General features: G+C 36.8%; 2 protein-coding genes and 1 long non-coding RNA gene across 3 annotated transcripts; 1 reads left to right on the top strand and 2 right to left on the bottom strand.

Annotated features, from left to right (window-relative positions):
* Positions 1–2,161: 2,161 nt before the first annotated feature.
* LOC112174006 (protein MCM10 homolog) lies at positions 2,162–5,439 on the bottom strand. The gene is made up of 11 exons (XM_024311690.2): positions 5,217–5,439; positions 4,882–5,065; positions 4,627–4,701; positions 4,264–4,501; positions 4,060–4,184; positions 3,876–3,909; positions 3,721–3,767; positions 3,449–3,589; positions 3,009–3,073; positions 2,859–2,931; positions 2,162–2,762 (listed from the first exon to the last, which is right to left on the bottom strand). The coding sequence occupies exons 1-11, from the start codon at positions 5,314–5,316 to the stop codon at positions 2,594–2,596; spliced, it is 1,251 nt and encodes a 416-aa protein (XP_024167458.1). The 5' UTR covers positions 5,317–5,439; the 3' UTR covers positions 2,162–2,593.
* A 5,161-nt stretch (positions 5,440–10,600) lies between these two features.
* Positions 10,601–15,435, top strand: LOC112169828 (beta-galactosidase 13). Its single transcript, XM_024306886.2, has 18 exons — positions 10,601–11,147; positions 11,533–11,628; positions 11,710–11,822; positions 11,934–12,000; positions 12,093–12,185; positions 12,267–12,410; positions 12,600–12,694; positions 12,786–12,891; positions 12,999–13,083; positions 13,169–13,287; positions 13,394–13,731; positions 13,828–13,937; positions 14,025–14,134; positions 14,219–14,326; positions 14,413–14,517; positions 14,607–14,752; positions 14,836–15,181; positions 15,294–15,435. The coding sequence occupies exons 1-18, from the start codon at positions 10,845–10,847 to the stop codon at positions 15,411–15,413; spliced, it is 2,604 nt and encodes an 867-aa protein (XP_024162654.2). The 5' UTR covers positions 10,601–10,844; the 3' UTR covers positions 15,414–15,435.
* Positions 15,264–18,519, bottom strand: LOC121050073. The gene is made up of 3 exons (XR_005801678.1): positions 18,307–18,519; positions 16,999–18,229; positions 15,264–16,553 (listed from the first exon to the last, which is right to left on the bottom strand). It is a non-coding gene; the product is annotated as an uncharacterized LOC121050073 (long non-coding RNA).
* Positions 18,520–18,891: the final 372 nt, after the last annotated feature.

An 18,891-nucleotide genomic window follows, 5' to 3' on the forward strand; every position in this document is an offset into this window, starting at 1 on the left:
TTGTATATCCTTCAACAAATTCTTGGTGGTTGAGCGGTTGATGGCCACTCCATCCACCTCGATCGATCAGTTTGTTTTTGTTTCTTCTTTCGATCAGATTTTCATTCAGATAAAACAAAGCTATGGGGGGAGTTGAACTCTTACTATAGATACATATATAACTTGAATAAGATCTTTTAATCACCTCGATCCTTAATTATAAATTTACTTTTCCAACTCTATTAACCTCTCAAAAGATGCAAATATTCTCATCGAGAGTATGAAGACATAGATAAAGCACAAGTGAGCAATCTACCATAGCTAAAACGAGCTAGCCATTGTGAGAATGTAGTGTTGTCTCATATTAGAAGACTAAAAGCTCGATCATACAGATAACGGTCATGCATTTCTCTAGCATATATTCGATTTGTTGGTCATTTTATCTAACAAACATATTGATCCTATGCTCGACAGTTAGGCAATCAAACATATTGATCCTGTGCTCACTAATGAGGGCATTTGGCCCCTTTCATAAGCTAAATTGGAATTAAAATCAAGTGTAATTGGGATTAGCCATGTGGTGATCGAGAGAGATGGAGAAAAAAAAAACTGAATTTGAATTTATTAGCTTAAGTCAAGAACTTCATTCTCTTCAAAGTACTAAAAAGGGATTAAAACGGTCATTTGATGAGTACTTTTCGAGTACTCCACGTTGAAGTTATAAACTCATAGTCCATACTATCCGTCACATAGTTATTGAAAAATGCAGGCAGAAAAGTAAGGCACTAATTAGAGTATTCATTCTGGGGCAGTCGACTATCCGTAATCTGTTGCAGGCCCGTCGTGGCATTTGATAGATTAAGCCTTTTCTTTTCTTAATGAAATAGAAGAAATGATGAACAGTACCTGGTGAGATGTGAAAACATAATCAAACACAACGTGGGGAAGGTGAAGAAGTAGATGAGCATTCTTTATCAATATAACGTGATTAATCAACTGAATGCATATTCTGGTTATCAAATTTCAAATGGTTTGAACTTGAGCGAGGATGGATCACCTGTTTTTGTTGTTAGGTAGCTAATGTCTCTTGTTTTTTTCTGTGTTAATCTATTGGTTTTGTTTTGTTTGTTCCTGACTTCAGTGTCAAGAAAAAGAAATACGGATGAATCTTTGAATTAAATACTGCTCTGTGATGATGCAGTTACAACCCTATTAACGTTTTGGTGGCCAAATTCGTAGGTCCTACTTAGTCCCTATCAATTTTTCAGTTATATGAATTCATGACCTATATTAATCCTAATTTAGTTTTCTATTCGATTTTACCAATTAAACGAACCGGCCTATAATCCCTATCGATTTAGTAAAGGAATGTTGTAATACTCTAGTTAATTAAAATGGAAAAGAGATTTTAAGTGAACTTCAATAGCAGAACTTTGTGGAAAATCCCAATTCCCCAACTATTTTATGCCTATGAAAATTGATATGGAAATGAATACAAATTGAGGAGCACATGGAAGATTTATACCAACTTCAGGAGTCCATGTGCCATGAGTGACCAACCATCCTCAAATCAACATCTTTACATCTGGCTCCTTGTCAAGAATTCAAGATACCTTGGTCCCCTACCCCATAATAAAACTAAAATCAATTCCAAACAACATGATGGTGTTGTTTTATCCAAGCAATTAGCACAAAATTAGTATTCCAGTTTACTAGCATGTGCTGACTTAGAGCCCTACAGCGTTTTGGTTTTAAGTACTAGCACTGTCATACCTATAATGTAGACATCGATGGTTAACCGATATTCTTGGAATTGGGTCCCTTGTACTACTGTCAGGCATTTACGTCATGAGATTTTGAATAATTATTGAAGAACAATTCTCCTTGTACTACTATATGTGAAAAATTATTGGCATGAATACCATATTAGCTAATACAACATGAACAATGTAAATTATCTGAGTTTAAACCAACAATCAATCAACTGTGATACACTGCACAATCTTATCTGATGCACAGAAGTCCCAGTTAAGAAAAGGTCACTACAGAAAATCAGATTTTCATTCCTTCTCAAAGTTTTGAAGATAATCCCAAAGATAATCACATGAAAGGTAGAAGACAATAGGAATTAGTTCTGATAAGAAAAATCTGCCTTCATAGGCAAAACGGATAAAACGGAGCAACTTTTCCATTAATGTGACATTATCTGACCAGAAAATGTAACAACAAATAACAAAAAAGAAATGACAGCTTACAGCACGTACTCTACAATTTTTAAGTTAAATAATTGGAAGTTTAACACTTTGGGAAGAATCTTACAAAATTGTTTCAGTGGCAAAGCCAGACATCTCTAAGAGTCTGCTTTGCTCAACTCTGTCATGATGGAGTAAGTAGTTGGCTGTGAGACATCAGAAACTCAGGATTTTAAGTTACTTGGTCTGCTGAGTCTTCTGGAACTTTAAACTAGGAGGAGGGTCGTCCGATAGGAGCTCCGGTTACTCAACTATTAGACCCAGTTTAGGATAGGAAGAGGCTATAAGCTCAGTCATATCACTCCAGAATCAGAATTCAACTTTGATTTGGCTAAGATGTTCAGAAATAATGTATACAAGGCTCACAACTCTTCATCCGAGCTAATATAGTAATCTAATTCAATCATCTTTCCAGTGCCCTGCTTTGATTTGTCTGCCAGACTATTGTCCTTTCCGGTTTTCATTCTTTTTGCATCTACTTGCTGGTTTTTGATGACTGCAGATGAACCCACGCTTGTGGTAGACGATTTCCTGAGGAACAGTAAATAAATCTTTAGTAACAAGGACGATCTTTATTTGGTACATGAAGATTAGAGATACCATAGGACAATTTTATGTATTATTCACCTCTTGTCTAAGCTGGATATTTGTTTCTTTTGCATTGTTGTCTCTTTAATCACATCATTTGGATCTGTTGTCCCTGCATTGCAAAGGAGTTTAATGAGGAAATTGCAGACATCACCCCCAGTAAGAGAATAGAGGGATCAGAGTCTTAACCTGTGACCTTGGCCAAAAACCTTATTCCTTGTGAATGTGTATTTGTAGTCACTTTATCTGCTTTACTGTTCACATTGATCAATAACTGAATCAGTTTATATGATTCTATAAACTTGCTAGTTACAGAACTGCATGAGTTTCATGACCATGTAATGCAAGAATGTGAATAGAAATGCCAGGTATCAATATATATCAGCTAACTTATAGTCTGCTCAATATTGATTATCATTTGGCATTGCACTTCTGGTAGCACCGTAGCACATCTTGCTAGGTATAAACATAAGAATAATTGTGTTCTCTGAAGATGGTAGATTACAAAATTTAAGATGAGAAGGCATAGTAGTATGTCTGGCAACCAAAGACAATAAGTTAATTAGTGAGTTGCTTCATAATCAAATGATGCTTAAATAGCTATCCTAAATATGCCATCTATGACAAACCTTAATGCCTTCTTAAGCCCTTCCACAGACAATAACTTCACCGGCTGCTTACGCTTGTTCGAGTTTGTTCTGTCACCTAGAGGATCGACCATAAAAACTCCTTCTGGCTGGTACGGGTTCCGAAATCCTGTTCTCAAATTCCTGATGCATCAAAATAATAGTCAAGCAAACTATAGCACCAATGCGAGGAAACGGTTTCTTTCACTACACAATTATGAATTTCTAGTCTCTAGATTAAACATAATCACACAATGTTAGCAGTTATCACTTACCCTCCCTTGAGCTCAGTTCGCATAGTGGAATATTTCTGTGATTCTTTCTGAAAAAAATTTGGAATAGAGGAAATATAGGTTAGTTAGTTTGCCTTAAAAGTTAAAACATATCAAGTCAGACAAAAAGGATAAGGAATTAAGATTTACATTCGTACCGATCTATGAAATTTACAATATATTCCTTGGCGCCTGAAATAAGAGGAGAGAAATGTTGTTACAAATATTAATAAATAAAAGGTACAAAAACCTCTACAGATAGAGATGCACAAACTGACAGCACTTGTAGTTTTAACTATATGTCTTTGAAATAAGGCGATCGAAGAAAAGCATGTTGCATACTTATTTATGACTAAACTACAAGCCATTCCATCCTTCCTTTTCCCTCTGCAAACTCCATAATCAACTGAAGTTCCTATCTTCACAATTTGATTGGCTGAAAACACGCTCAAAGAAAAACCAGCACCCTGCATATTCAGACAAACTAGTTATCTTTGGTGATAAAATAAGAACAGGTTACTTATAATGCAGTATAGAAAACAATACCTTAGCATCCTTGCGTACGCTACAATTAAACAGTGCAAACACCATTCCAGCCTGCTCATTGCAGTTCCTCTCATAAGCATCACCAAACAAGAAAACAGAAACGGTATCTTCATCCAAACACCCGAATTTGAATATCGAATAGCTCTTCCCCGTAGAACTAGTTCTTTTAGTCCCCTTCTCAGTCAACACTCCAACAGTTGCCCAGCATCCTGAAAGAGTTTCCCCAACCAGATAGTTCCTACAAAACCCCAACATCACAACCCAATTCAACCATCATTTTTGGATACAAACTTGTAAAGTAAACCACTATCCTCACAAATGCAAAATCAAATTTATGTTGATTTCTAAAAGCAAGAAGATTACTTTATATTGGGTAACCGAACAAAACGGATGTCTGAAAACCGATCCTTAAGCTCTGAAGGAGTTAACAACTGCTTCCTGTACCAATACAGAAAAGGATACCAAAAATTAAACCCAACTCCAAGGTTTCCCATTTTAAGTCTACAACGCTAAGTACGATACAGTCGAGCCTTGTATATGAAAATCATACATTTTCCAATGTCAGATTGGCAGGCATTGAGCAACAAGAATGTGAATTTGATCAATGTATTATTTTACCTTATTCGCAAACCCGAATATTTCTCAACCTCTGAATCATTGGAGGAACTGATTTGCTTGGATTTGATGGTCTTCTGTGCCGATTTGTGATCGTAATCGAGGCAGTCCTGAACAGCATCCCTGAACACGGACATGTCCGGCGGCCCTCTCCGGCGGGACAACTCATCCTCGTCGGAAAGATACCCTGCAACACAAAAAGTAAACATTTTGAGAGACACCCATTGTACTTTTCAAGAAATTGAGCGAAACCCATGTCGATTTTCCAAGATCCATAGTGAAAAATGACCAACCCAAGAAAAAAATTATGAGAAAAGAGAAGGAAAGGAGGTGGGTACTTGAGTCTGGGGAACGTGAAGGAGAGGCAGGAGGGGTTTCCAAAACCCTGTCTTGCAGGGAGAGAAGGAGGTCAAGGTCGTCGTCTTCGCGGTTTGACATTGTTGGCTCTCTGATTTTGGGGTAGACTGCACTGATAGACTGAGAGGGTTTTGGGTGTGTTGTGAGGGATGTGGAGGGCAATTTTCAGTTTGTTTGGCGGGAACGCAAATCGGAATTTGGCGGGGTCTTTAATCTTTTGTTGGAGGAGGAAAAAAAAAAAAAAAAACTATTTTTTGTTTTTAGTGATGTCTCGGAGTTTTTGCTGCTAGCTCAATTAGAAATCTCTTTTTCTTTGTGGTGGTATGATCATCTGCGAATCGTCAATTATCGGGTAGGAAATTGAGTCAACATTCAAGCGTTAATAAACAAAGTCAAATTTTCTTTAGAAAGAGAGAGAGCATGCATACACAAGATGTATAGTGGTTCACCTCCCACATGAGGGGATGCGACGTCCACTTGGAGAATATTTCACTATGAGTGAGGTAATCTTATGTAGTTATGTACGAGAGATGTAAGTAGGAAGGGATCAAGGATCAAGCCTCCTTTTCAAGTGGGAGAAGATTCTCATTTATAGGTAATAGAGCCTCCTCTCCTTTTACACATTTTTGATGTGGAATGCTAGTGTGATGTTGCTTGGTTTGAAGGCTTTTGGAGACATAGGAGGAGACCGACAAGATATCTGCATATGTACCTCCACCATAGTGAGGTAGCTCAGATTTCAGTCTAGGTAATGCATGTCGTGGACGGGGTCCACCATATCATGTAGGTCATCTAAGAAAACGTTGCTTATGTTTGGCAACATGTGATATAGGTAGTATGTACATCCATGTATATAACCCAATGTTGTTGGCCTAGATTTTCACACAGCAGTGTCATGTGGTAGTCTGAGAACGCAAAATAATCACTCAATTCATTGTTTCAGTTGATTTTGGAAAATATTATTTTGGGCCTTCCTTAAATCCTCTATCAACTTTCAAGACCTTCCACCAGTCCTGATGATCGAATCTAGATCTCCTTGAAATAGCAATAGTTCTAATATGGGTGGAGCCGGTAGTAGTCATGACTGACAACACCATTACATAGAGATCTAATGTGATATTTCATTTGGATGCATTCATGAGACTAATAAAAATTTTTTTAACCAGATTCAATATTTTTGTCATATGATTGCAAAAGCTATGAGTGATTGATGTTCATTAGTCATTTGATAATTAAAATAGGATTTTAGTTTTATAAATTATCTTCTTGATCTTACATCGTCAATCTAGTATTTCTCCATTTAATTGGATGATTATGCCATTTAGTTTAATTTGCTTAATCTTCTTTCAAGAATGTCTACTAGCTAGTTCCTTTCCTTTCTCTTTTAATAGGCTAATTTATTTTCTTTATTTGGATCTCTTTGCCTCAAGGAAACTTTCAATATAAGAGTAAAAGAGTTATATGTAAGAGTATTATTGTAGATAATTATCTCAACAATCGTTTATCCTTTACTGTTATGAATAACATTTGTAATGCAACGCCAACATATGCCTCAAAACTTAGAAATCAATTCAAAGATAAGTAGGTAAGTACAATAGGTGTTTATTGACCGATTATTGTCAAGCTCATACCAATTCATGTGACGGTTATGCATATCAGAAGATTGAGACTATGGATGACTTGAAATCATATAAGTTTGCACTGTAAAATACAAGTGAGTACATACTCTAGACATATAGCCAATTATCAAGTATAAGGGGTATAAGTAATAATATAGGAATATTTAAGAAATGTTATTGAACCACAAGGATTTGGTTCCTTTCACTAGTTAGGCTATTAACCTAATGGAAAGCCAGAAAGTATATATGTATAATTACACACGTAAGCACATAAGGGATCTAGACTTATAGTGAATATGTGTAATATAGAGTAATGAAAATGCTTGTTTGAGTGATTGGTGTTTCAACTTAACATAGATGCGATCAAAGTATATAGTACATTAAACTAAACTAAGTTGTCATAGATGGATAAGAGTTAAGCTTAAGTTGTCCACCTCTAGTCTCTCTTGTATGTATTGAAATTCAAAAATTTGAATCATGCTTTCCAATTTAATCAATTCTCATTGTGACCGGAAAAACCATTACATCATCATGAATAGTGGTCAGCCGCCAGTCTTGGAGATGAGTTTAGAAATAAGTACTACAAGTGTGTCGTTCACTGATGATTATGAAGTTCAAACATTTCATTCGACGGTTATGTATGTCAGAACGTTGAGATTATTGTTACAGGTATTTTTATTTTTTGATGTGTTTATACTTTATGCTAAGTTTAGAGCATACCAAGGTTATAAGAAGCTTCACTTGATACAGTATTTGCTCACAATTCTGCTTACAAGAGCCCAACTCCATCTTTCAGCATTCCTTCCACATTTGCTAGGACGAGAAGTGAGTATGTATTGTGGGATGATGAAAAAGTTTCTCTCTCACATTACTTGTAATAAGAGGTAGCGAAGACATCTTGCATAACTCCATCTTTCGTTTGAATAACAACAAGATCAAAGTATGCATCCGTGACAACCCATTGTTCACTGATTTCATGGAGCAATTGAAAACATGTGACACTATGACACAACTGATTGACACAACAAAACAGCAATTTAAGCTACTATTTCCTTAGTTCAAGGCTCGAGCAAGGAGATTAAGGATGATTTTATAGCAAAAGTCAGGTTAATTAAAAACTGGTAAATCTTTCATCTCACATCACATCCTTTGATGCATGCTCTGGGGATAAGGACTAGTGTTTTATGCAAAGATATCAAATGGCAAGAATATCCTACATATTATTCTCACTGGAAGGAGGATTACAATATACTGGTTACGAAATAGGCTCTAAATCGACTATCGTCTATGGTGCTTCCATTACAGGAGCATCAATTCACTAATAGTCAAATGACAGTAGTTTTGAACTACATTTCATAAAGACTCGTTGAGGTGTGAAGACAGAGCAGACCTCCTACTTTTCAGGCATGCCGCAGAGCATATCAATCACAATTTGCAATCTAGAAGTTTCAATCTTACTGTTGGTTTAATCACCCTTGATGTCAATGACTTCAACATTCACCACAAATACAAAGAGAATTTCGAGGTTGATATGTTACAAAACCTACCCAAGAAGATGCAGAACATTACCACAACCATTTGAGATGTATTGTGATTCTAAACATATTATAATCTTGATATGGATTATGTATGCGTACTCTATTTATATAGATTGATCTGGCTATTTTTCTATGCGATATGAGTTTATATTGGACTTCTCTTCGTTGTCATCCATAGTATTGATGTAATTGAATTAGAGGATGGAGAAAAACGAGAAAACCAACATTAGAAAGCAAATGTTATTCAAGTTGCCTGTTGCCTATACAAACTTCAGAAATTTTTCAATCTATGATGTCAAGGAACATGAATTCTTAAGTTTTTGTAGGGATGATATTGAGCATGCAAGTCAAATAAGTATAATCATCATATATGAATTATTAATTGTCTGTTATTGATACTAACTATGTAATCTTAATGTATTGCCATAGAATATCAGCATTATCAAGAGTTATCAGACATCTAATAAGGAATTTACATGCCATCAACTGGTAAGCCAGTACAATAGTACACATCTTCCAAGAAAAACCCTAATAATTTAATACCATTGACAAGAAAATATCCCAAGAAAGAATCATAACATTTAGTCAAAGACGATAGAAGAGGCAAACAATGCTTAATATCACTCAGCAATTTTTGGAAAAAAACCGATATTAAAGCCTGTCTTAGCCAATCGTTCACGCATTCATGGATCTGGCAGCCAATTTTAAATTATTCAGATGGTCAGGTGCCTTCGACTACAAAAACACCAATGTGATTAAAAAAATGAAAAAAAAAGATTAAGTTTACATCCAAATGTGGCTTGATCTCATGTGTTTGTTGTTTGATGGTTTGTATCGATCATATGTTAGAAAGCAAATGTTATTGAAGTTGCCTAACAAACTTGCGAAATTTTTCAATCTATGATGTTACTAGATATGAATTCTTTCGTTCTTGTAGAGAAGACATTTAAATCAAGTAATTATAATTATAAATTATGAATTATTAAATTGTCTGTTATTGATACTAACTACGTATCTTAATGTAGTGTCATAGAATATTTGCATCATCAAGAGCTATCAGACATCTGATCAAGATTTTACATATCTCACGTTTGTTATTTGAAAACATTGATTATAGAAAAAATAAACATAAACCCCTTCCACTCATTCTCGTCTCTCCCACACTCCCACAGCCCCATTCTCCCTTCTCTTCTTTGTGCAAAGAACGATTGATTCGTAACTATCCAAACATTGGAATTCTTGATTAGAAAAACTATACAAAAGGTTCTTGATTAGAAAACCTAAACAAAAGAAAAATAGGTTATGGGCTAATCTGATGTAGGAGAATGACCCTTGCAATGAGTTTTAGAACTTGTAGGATTTATTGTTTTCCTGGAGCAAATACTTTTGGATATATTAGAAATCACAAGGATTAGAAATCACGAGTATAAACTAATTATGTGGCATGTAAAACTAGTGACATGGCATATGCCACATCATTTGGTATTCCAATTTGGTATAAAACTTTTGTGTCTCTACCATTATTCTAAGAGGACTTTATCCATTAAAGTTAATCTTATATTACCAGATATTGGCAAAATGATGATAATTTATAAGGCGTCCAATTTGGAAACGTTTTCCATATAATTGAATAGCTGTCAAATGTAATAATGTGTCATAACAAAATAGTATGGAGTGTGGAAAAATAGAATGACTGTACGGAATAAAGTCAAAAAGAAAATTTTTTGTAATGGTAATGACCATAAACACGAGCAAATTTATCTTGATCGATGGTGGAGAACAATTTACTGTCATCATATAAATCAGATGTATAGGCATTAATGATTGTTGTGGTCTTGTTTTTCCTTTCGAGGTCTTTATCATAAAACAAAATTAGACATAAACAACGCATATGCAATAACCTTTTTCATTGTGTGGTAATAGTACGGATATCATTACAATCATATAGGGAATGATTTTGGAAAGGAATCGAAATTTCGATTCATGACAATGCATCACAAAGATCTAGTCCAAATATGGAAGCAAAAAAGTAGTGGAAAACATGGCTAATTAGATCAATGTTAATGCCCTTGCATATTTCATGGAAATCTGGCTATTTGGCCGTCCGTATCGGATTGACTGTTACATCACTAGTGTAATTACCAAGGCCATGCATATGTTTTAGTCCATATTCAAACCCCAAAAACTCGGATTTGCATCTGCTCTTTTCTATCTATAGCAAATTATGACCTTGATATTCAAAGAGACACCCAAGAAACACAGCTAAACATCAATTTTGATTAAGCACTCGAAGATTGAATCACAAAAGTTTGATCTTCGATCAAAAAGTCTTAAGTATTGCAGAACCCGAGTTTGATTTCGTCTCTCAGAAAATACCTACATCACATTTTGATGAACCAGGTAGAAGTTTCACTTGTTCGAGTTTAGTTTATAGGAATAGATTAGTAGCACAATGGTGGTACCAAGCCAAAGGGTGCTCTTGATATCTTTTCTACTTTTGTTGGTCTCGACCACATTAATCCATGCCAAAGGTGACAAGCCGAAACCAGAAGGTGGTGGCGTGGCTGCTGGGGACGGTGGGGATGGCGGTGACGGAGAGGTTGCTGGGGACGCTACAGATGACGGGGCAGTACAGGGAGGAAAGAAGCAGCTTGCACACGGTCCCGTGACGTATGATGCCAGGTCTTTGATCATTAATGGGAAACATGAGCTTCTATTTTCTGGTTCAATTCATTATCCACGTAGCCCGGTGGAAGTAAGTTTTTAGGATCCTGATCCTCTTCTTGGTTTTGTTTTTCTGCTTGGTTTTTCTCGACTTTTGATCGTAGTTGTATATTACAAAACCTAATGGCTCGTGTTGGCAAGCATGGTGGATTCATAATACTTTCATATGTGGAGACCAAATATGAACTCTCTCGGATTGGTTAGAGAACCTGTTATCATCTCAAAGTTGTTGATATGTATCTTCTATTTTACAATGTGTTTCCTTTCCCTGTTTTTCTAGTTGTGTATTATGCATCTACTGAACTGTTATATTTGTAATGCAATCCAATCAGGAAAACCCATTTCTAAGCGTTTTCTGTCTATCCTCTCTACTTTAGTGGAATGTTTGTGTTCATATGTTTTTTGTTGCCTTTCAGATGTGGCCTGATATTCTGAAGAAGGCTAAACAAGGAGGTTTGAATGTGATTCAAACTTATGTGTTTTGGAACATTCATGAGCCTGTGCAAGGCAAGGTAATATATCCAAGTTAGAATTACATGGAGAATGTAAATTAATTTGTGGACTGCATTAATCTGGTTCTAATAATTTTGCAGTGGGAGTTCGAGGGAAACTATGATTTGGTGAAGTTTATTAGGTTGATCCAGGAGAATGGAATGTATGCTACCCTCAGGGTTGGACCATTCATCCAAGCAGAATGGAACCATGGGTATAACACATAAAACTTCATCATGAAAGAAAAGTTTTGATATTTCTGATATTGATTCTCTTTAATTTCTATTGCGAATTATTGAATCTGGTTCAAACGTTATATTATTAGAGGTCTTCCATATTGGCTGAGAGAGGTCCCAGGAATCACTTTCCGATCAGATAATGAACCATACAAGGTACTAATAGATCAATTGATTCAATTTCAAATCTTATTAGTACAATCATGTGCACAATTACATGATGCTTTGAATATAAATATGCTTTGCAGAAACACATGGAGCAATATGTGAACAAGATAATGAAGATGATGAAGGATGAAAAGCTATTTGCTCCACAAGGAGGTCCAATCATCTTAGCTCAGGTTTATAGACCCTTATTAATCTTCCCTGATCTTTTATTTTGGCTAAACGATCAAGCTTTGATTTATATTTGATTGAAACAGATTGAGAATGAGTACAATCAAATCCAACTTGCATATAGAGAGTTGGGAGATACATATGTGCAGTGGGCAGCAAAGCTGGCAGTTGGGCAGAATATTGGAGTGCCATGGATCATGTGCAAGCAAAAGGATGCTCCTGATCCAGTGGTAAGTAATTGAGTAGCAAGTTTGTTGTAGTCAAACAAAGAATGAAGAGTAATACTAGGTAGACCACATCTATAGACCAGATCTTCAATAAGTGTAGGACTATAATGAGATTACAATGTGGTCCATTTACTCGTTTTATTATTGTTATTGTCGGGACCTTCGATCTGAAAAAATTTGATTCCTGTACAGATTAATACTTGCAACGGAAGGCATTGTGGAGATACTTTTTCAGGACCTAACAAACCCAACAAGCCTGCTTTATGGACTGAGAATTGGACAGCTCAGTGAGTACATAAATTCCTTAGCAACGTCTATCAATCCCTTTCAATATCTTCTGCTGAACGTAAATCTTTCTCCTTCTTTTCATCAATACAGGTACCGAGTATTTGGTGACCCTCCTTCACAAAGAGCAGCAGAAGACATTGCATTTTCAGTTGCTCGGTTTTTCTCCAAGGGTGGGGCTCTAACCAACTACTATATGGTAACAACTAACGAGCCACAGCTACAACTTTTTAGAAAACCATCAATGGCATAGACACATAATGGTATATAGATTAAGCACACGTTATGTTGTTACTCTACTTGCAGTACCATGGTGGAACGAATTTTGGAAGAACAAGTGCTGTTTTCACAACAACTCGTTACTACGATGAGGCTCCTCTTGATGAATATGGTAATTAAGGATCTTAATTAAATTCATTCTTTAATCTGTACTGTGACCCAACATTTGGTTATTGATTTGATTATATATGATACAGCTTTGCAAAGGGACCCGAAATGGAGTCACCTCAAGGACTTGCACAAGGCTATAAATCTATGCAAGAAAACTTTGCTTACTGGAACTCCCGGAGACCAAAGGTTGGGGGAAGAAACTGAGGTGAAGTATCTGAAACACCCCATTATAAATTGTAGAAAGGAAGGAAGAACAAGAAGAAATTTGTCACTGATAGGTTCCAGCTTTTCTTCTTCTTTTTAACTTGTAGGTTCGTTTCTATGAGAAGCCAGGGACAGAGTGTGCTGCTTTCATAGCAAATAATCACTCGACCATGGAAGCAACCGTTAATTGGAGGGGACAGAAGTTTCTCCTGCCACCAGCTTCCATTAGCATCCTCCCCGACTGCAAGACTGTGGTCTTCAATACTCAACAAATTGTATCCCAACATAATTCAAGGAACTTTGTTACAGCTAGTAAAAAAATGAACTGGGAAATGTCTCCCGAACCCGTTGCAACCGTCGCGCAAATCCCATCCAATAGTAGGGAAATGCAGGAGCTCTATGGCTTGCTAAAAGATACCACAGACTATGCATGGTACACAACTAGGTGAGTATGCATTTTATCTGAAGCCACCAAACCAAGATCGATCTTAGTGGAAGAGAGCATATATCATGACATGATTGTGTACTACTCTGATTGCAGCATTGACCTAAGTCCGTATGACTTGCCGATGAAGGAGACTATCAGGCCAGTTGTACGAATTCCTAGTCTTGGTCATGCAATGGCTGTATTTGTCAATGATGAATATATTGGTAAGGAGTAGCTAATTTGTAAGCTTTACTGGTAGAAAGCATCCATCATCCCCATGTTCCGTAAACTAAGGCGCATAAGTTTTTCAGGATCTCAACACGGCAGCCACGCAGAGAAAGGTTTCGTGTTCGAGGCACCTGCTAAAATGAAGCTAGGGGCGAACCATATCTCTCTGCTTTGCATGGTAGTGGGACTCCCAGTAAGTTTCATCCATGCTTGATGATGTTTTTACTGAAATAGAATTTGTAAACAGGCACTGACTATTTGCTTTTTGGCAATGAAGGATAGTGGAGCGTACATGGAGCACAGGTATGCAGGGCCTCGTTCTGTAACAATCCTAGGATTGAACACCGGAACAATCGACCTGTCCGCAAATGGCTGGGGACATAGGGTAGGTGTCATCAAATTTTCAATCTTTAGAAACATAATTATGAACCACTAACAAGTAATGCAAGTATATTTTTTACCATGTTTCAGGCTGGCCTGAATGGTGAAAAGCTCGAAGTTTACACTGAGAAGGGAGCTCAGAAAGTGAAATGGACTAAGGCAACAGGTAAAGGAAGGGCTCTCACATGGTACAAGGTAACATGTCCAACTTGATCACATTTCATTCCAACAAATTCTGAACTATGGGGTTTTCCAAGTTGGAACTTTGCTTTTTGTCATTGCAGACAAGTTTTGATGCTCCTTCAGGAAGAGACCCTTGTGCTATTCGAATGAACGGTATGGGCAAGGGAATGGTATGGGTGAATGGTATAAGCATCGGCCGTCATTGGATGTCCTTCCTCTCTCCTCTTGGACAACCTACTCAAACCGAGTAAGTAAACTTGATACATTTGACCAAATGTAACACTGTCACGTCATTTCATGAGAAAATTTGATGATCTTATAATTGAGCAGGTACCACATCCCAAGAGCCTTCATTAAGCCTAAGAATTTCCTTGTTGTATTGGAGGAGGAGCCAGCAGACCCAAAAGACATTGAGATCGTAACAGTCAACAGAGACACCATCTGCAGCCTTATTAAACAGGACTATCCGGGACATGTTAAGTACTGGGATAGAAAAGGCGGCAAGCTCACAACAGCTCCTGGAAAAAGTCTCCAACCATCAGCTCTCCTCAACTGTCCAAACTACAAAAAGATCAGTGCTATTGAATTCGCGGGCTATGGCAATCCTGACGGCTTCTGTGGAACCTTTAAATTGGGACAATGCAATGCTCCTGAAGCCAAGAAGGTCGTCGAAGATGTAAGCAAAGATCTCTCTAGATATATAGCAAACATGTCAAAGCATAGTGCTTGATATAATATCTGATAAGTGACCTAACCAATGAATTCATTTTTCGTTTCTGTTTGAGCAGCATTGCTTGGGAAAGATTTCATGCACGGTCCCAAATGACCCCAGCCTCTTCTTCAAGTCTGGTGATCCTTGCCCTGGTATCAAGAAGACACTAGCTATCCAAGCAGCGTGCAGCTTTTAAAGCTCCAAGTGAACATACTAGTGTGTTGATGAGATAACAGTTTCTGGTTTAAGTAAAGATCCCCTAGCTAGCTTATTGTATGGTTAAAAGTGCATGGACAAGTAGAATTGGGATCCTTGGAGCTCATCTTTATTTTCTTTGTAGTAATTAATCAGTACTCAGGCCTATTTATCCAGGTTTTTCGTGCTTTATTCATAAATGTACACGATGGCTTAGTCAGTCATCGATTTTGTGCATGTTTTTGCCAAGTGCTGATCTTCAGGAAAGCACTGAATTGAACTGTTCAGTTCTTCAAACGTCTCAGAAACCAGCAAAGTTTCAAGTACTGTCTACGACTTTTAACTTCGGCGGTTTCCCCTGTGCTAATATATGTACAAGTGATTTAATGAACAATGTAGTAAGTAATTTTGTCATTGAATTAAAATCCACCAAGTTAGTAATAGTTCTTGGGTATAAATGAAAAACGACTAAACAAAGAAACGGCAAAGCCTTGACTAAACATCGTAGAACCTAGAAACATCAGCAGAATCATTAGGCTTCAAACAGCATCAGGAATAAGCGAATGGCACCAGTTCAGATAAGCAATCAAACAAATGTATTCTGTTCACGAAAGATGTGCATGATGCTGCAATTCCAAGCTTCATATAGTCAATTATACAAATGTTCAGTAAACGGAAAAGAAGGGTTTCAGAATTGCCAATGCCATTAACTTTGGTGGTTTCCCCAGTGATAATACATGTACAAGTGATTCAATGAACAATTTTAGCAGTTAAAGATACATAATTTACAGTTGACAAGTACCTTTTTATTTTTATTTTTTTTATTTTTTATTTTACAAAGTCCAGATTTGAAGGGGTAAATGAAAAAGGCTTTGCTCGAGGGAATCCAAGTATTATGTCTGAGAAATTAACTAGTAACACACTCAAATCTCCGAGGCTAAAAAATTAGTCTCAACAACATCACAAGGCATGACTTGAACATAACGTTACCATCAGTGTCAGACCCTAAATTAACTCCTTGAAAAATTCATGACCAAGAAAACAGGCAATTTTCCAACTTGTTCTAGAGCGTTTCTATAAGATAGCTTCATGACTGCTAGAAATAGAAGGGGCATTTCTGGTTTGCATGAGAATATACCTACTACTTTGTTAGGATAACTAGCTGCTTTGCTAAAAACATAATGTACCATGTCATGAATTAGAATCCAATTCGAATTCCAACAACAACGATGAAACATTAAAAGGACATGTTTTAGACCGATAGAGAAGGGCAAAAGTAGGTAGACATCATTCTTTGTACCGAGTATTTCGACAAACAAGTTCTCATTTTCCTTTCTGGCTAGATGTTAAGCATTCCTCTTTTGCCAACTATATCTATGATTTTCTTAACAGAACACAAATGAGTGGAGGCAATTACTATCTAATAAGACATGCTGGCATCTGCTGACAGAAAACATATTCTATTTTTAAGTGGCTTCAGAATATTCAGGACCAGACACCCATTAAAAACTAAGGAAATGATAACCTAATTCTGGAAAACATATATATATATATATATATATATATATATATATATATATATATACACACTTTCGAAGTTCCAATTCATTTCTCCAATTGTACAATTTACATTTTTGTTTCCTGCAGCATACATTATAACATAAAATCGGCTCTGTTATTGCAGGGAAAGTAAGAAGAAGCTTTAATGAATAGCATAAGATCTAGATTGTTTAGTTGTGACAGTTACAAATTACACACGTCAGTAGAATCAATAATGAAATAACAGATGATGAGTAGCATTGAAGTTCTTACAAACATGGCATTAAGCCAAGTTGGTAAGCTAATCAAATTCTCTTATTTACTAGATGTTTGGTCAGGATTTTATACCAGGCTAATGCAGGAAAGTAATGCAGTATACCAAGCTTATGAATCGGAGCAGATAGCACCCATGAAGGTCCTTGGATCAGCGCAGCCCCCATTGAACTGAGCTTGCGAGAAGTCAAAACCAGGGTTCGGCAGATAACCAAAACAAAAACATTTAAGCAAGGGGAAAGATTGGTTATCGTTTTGATCCTTATATATCAGAAATATTACTATTCTCAGCAGTTTGATGACTACATTGTCACAAATGACATTTTTTTATTTAAAAGAGATGAAAATCAAAATGAAACAAATTTAAAGGCCACCAGCAATGCAAATGCCATAACCAAATAATCACATCTAAGGTAAACATCATGGCCTTTAAGAACCTGCATTAACATTTCATTTAGATAAAAAGTCAAAAGGCTTCATACACTAACACACACAGACATACTGAATTACACTTAATTACAGATACCTGTTACTCATGGAACATATTGGCCAACTATATGTTTATCTTTGTACCCACCAATAGTTATCTCACAATAACTATGTTGTCCATTCTAAATAGTATCTTTGGCTATTGCCTTTGGCTGAAACTGGAGAACTATTACCAATAGAGTCCTCGACTTCCCCATAAGCAATTTTACACACATTTCTCAGAATCCCCATCCACTATCCACCTTGACATGAAAAGGAACACTCTCAAGTGCATCCGACAGCATGAGTAACACTAGAATAACACATTCATTTCAGTAGTCCAAACTGTTGTAAATACAATCAGAATAAGATTCACAAGTTGAATTCACCTCTTCTTGAAACCTCTGGAGCATAAGACGCTTCTGTTCAAGATTAGTGGAGTAGGGATCCAGCTGACCCTCGCCCACTATAGGTGAAGCCCATGTCTGAGCTTTGTCCCTCTTTTGCAGTGTTATGTGCATTATATCATCCTCTACCCTATATTCGAAACCAAAATCAGCATAACATAGAAAAACAACAAAAATGGGAATTGTTAAGAAACAAACAGTAATCACCTAGTGACTAGTGTCCAGAAAGAACAGTCCATCTTCACGGGGCTAGTGAGATAATGCAAAAGTGGGAATGTACATCTTCACCTCCTCTAGGGTTTGCTCCCGTTCGAATACCTTTTGACCTCAATTACGGTCATTGCAGATCAAAATCAAATCAAAATCAGTGAAAGGAGAGAGACTTTTCGTCGTGAAATAGCTTATGGCGCTTCTCTGGGGCCATTTGATATATTGAGATTTAAGTACCTGTTTCCTTGAATAGGAAGGAGAGATGGATGTTGAAAGGGGACGCCTGAAGATTCATTTCAACAAGGCTGTGATTGATTGTGATCATCGGCAACCGATGAGCAAGGCCATGAAAGGGATTTTAATGTTGATGGTTTTGGCAGGAAAGCTTATGATGATAGGCCAGCCTTATGCTCCACTGGGATGAAAACTAAATCTACTTTCTCCCTTTTCGTTCAGTCTGAAACATGCCCTCTTCCGACTTCATCGCTGTTGTTGGAACTAGATTCGGATTCTAATTTTTAGTGACATAATAGGCCATTTGGAAGTAACAATGCCTTTCCACGTTCTGTTATGAATTCATGT

This window comes from Rosa chinensis, chromosome 6 (assembly GCF_002994745.2).
Source record: "Rosa chinensis cultivar Old Blush chromosome 6, RchiOBHm-V2, whole genome shotgun sequence".
NCBI classification, from domain to species: domain Eukaryota; kingdom Viridiplantae; phylum Streptophyta; class Magnoliopsida; order Rosales; family Rosaceae; genus Rosa; species Rosa chinensis.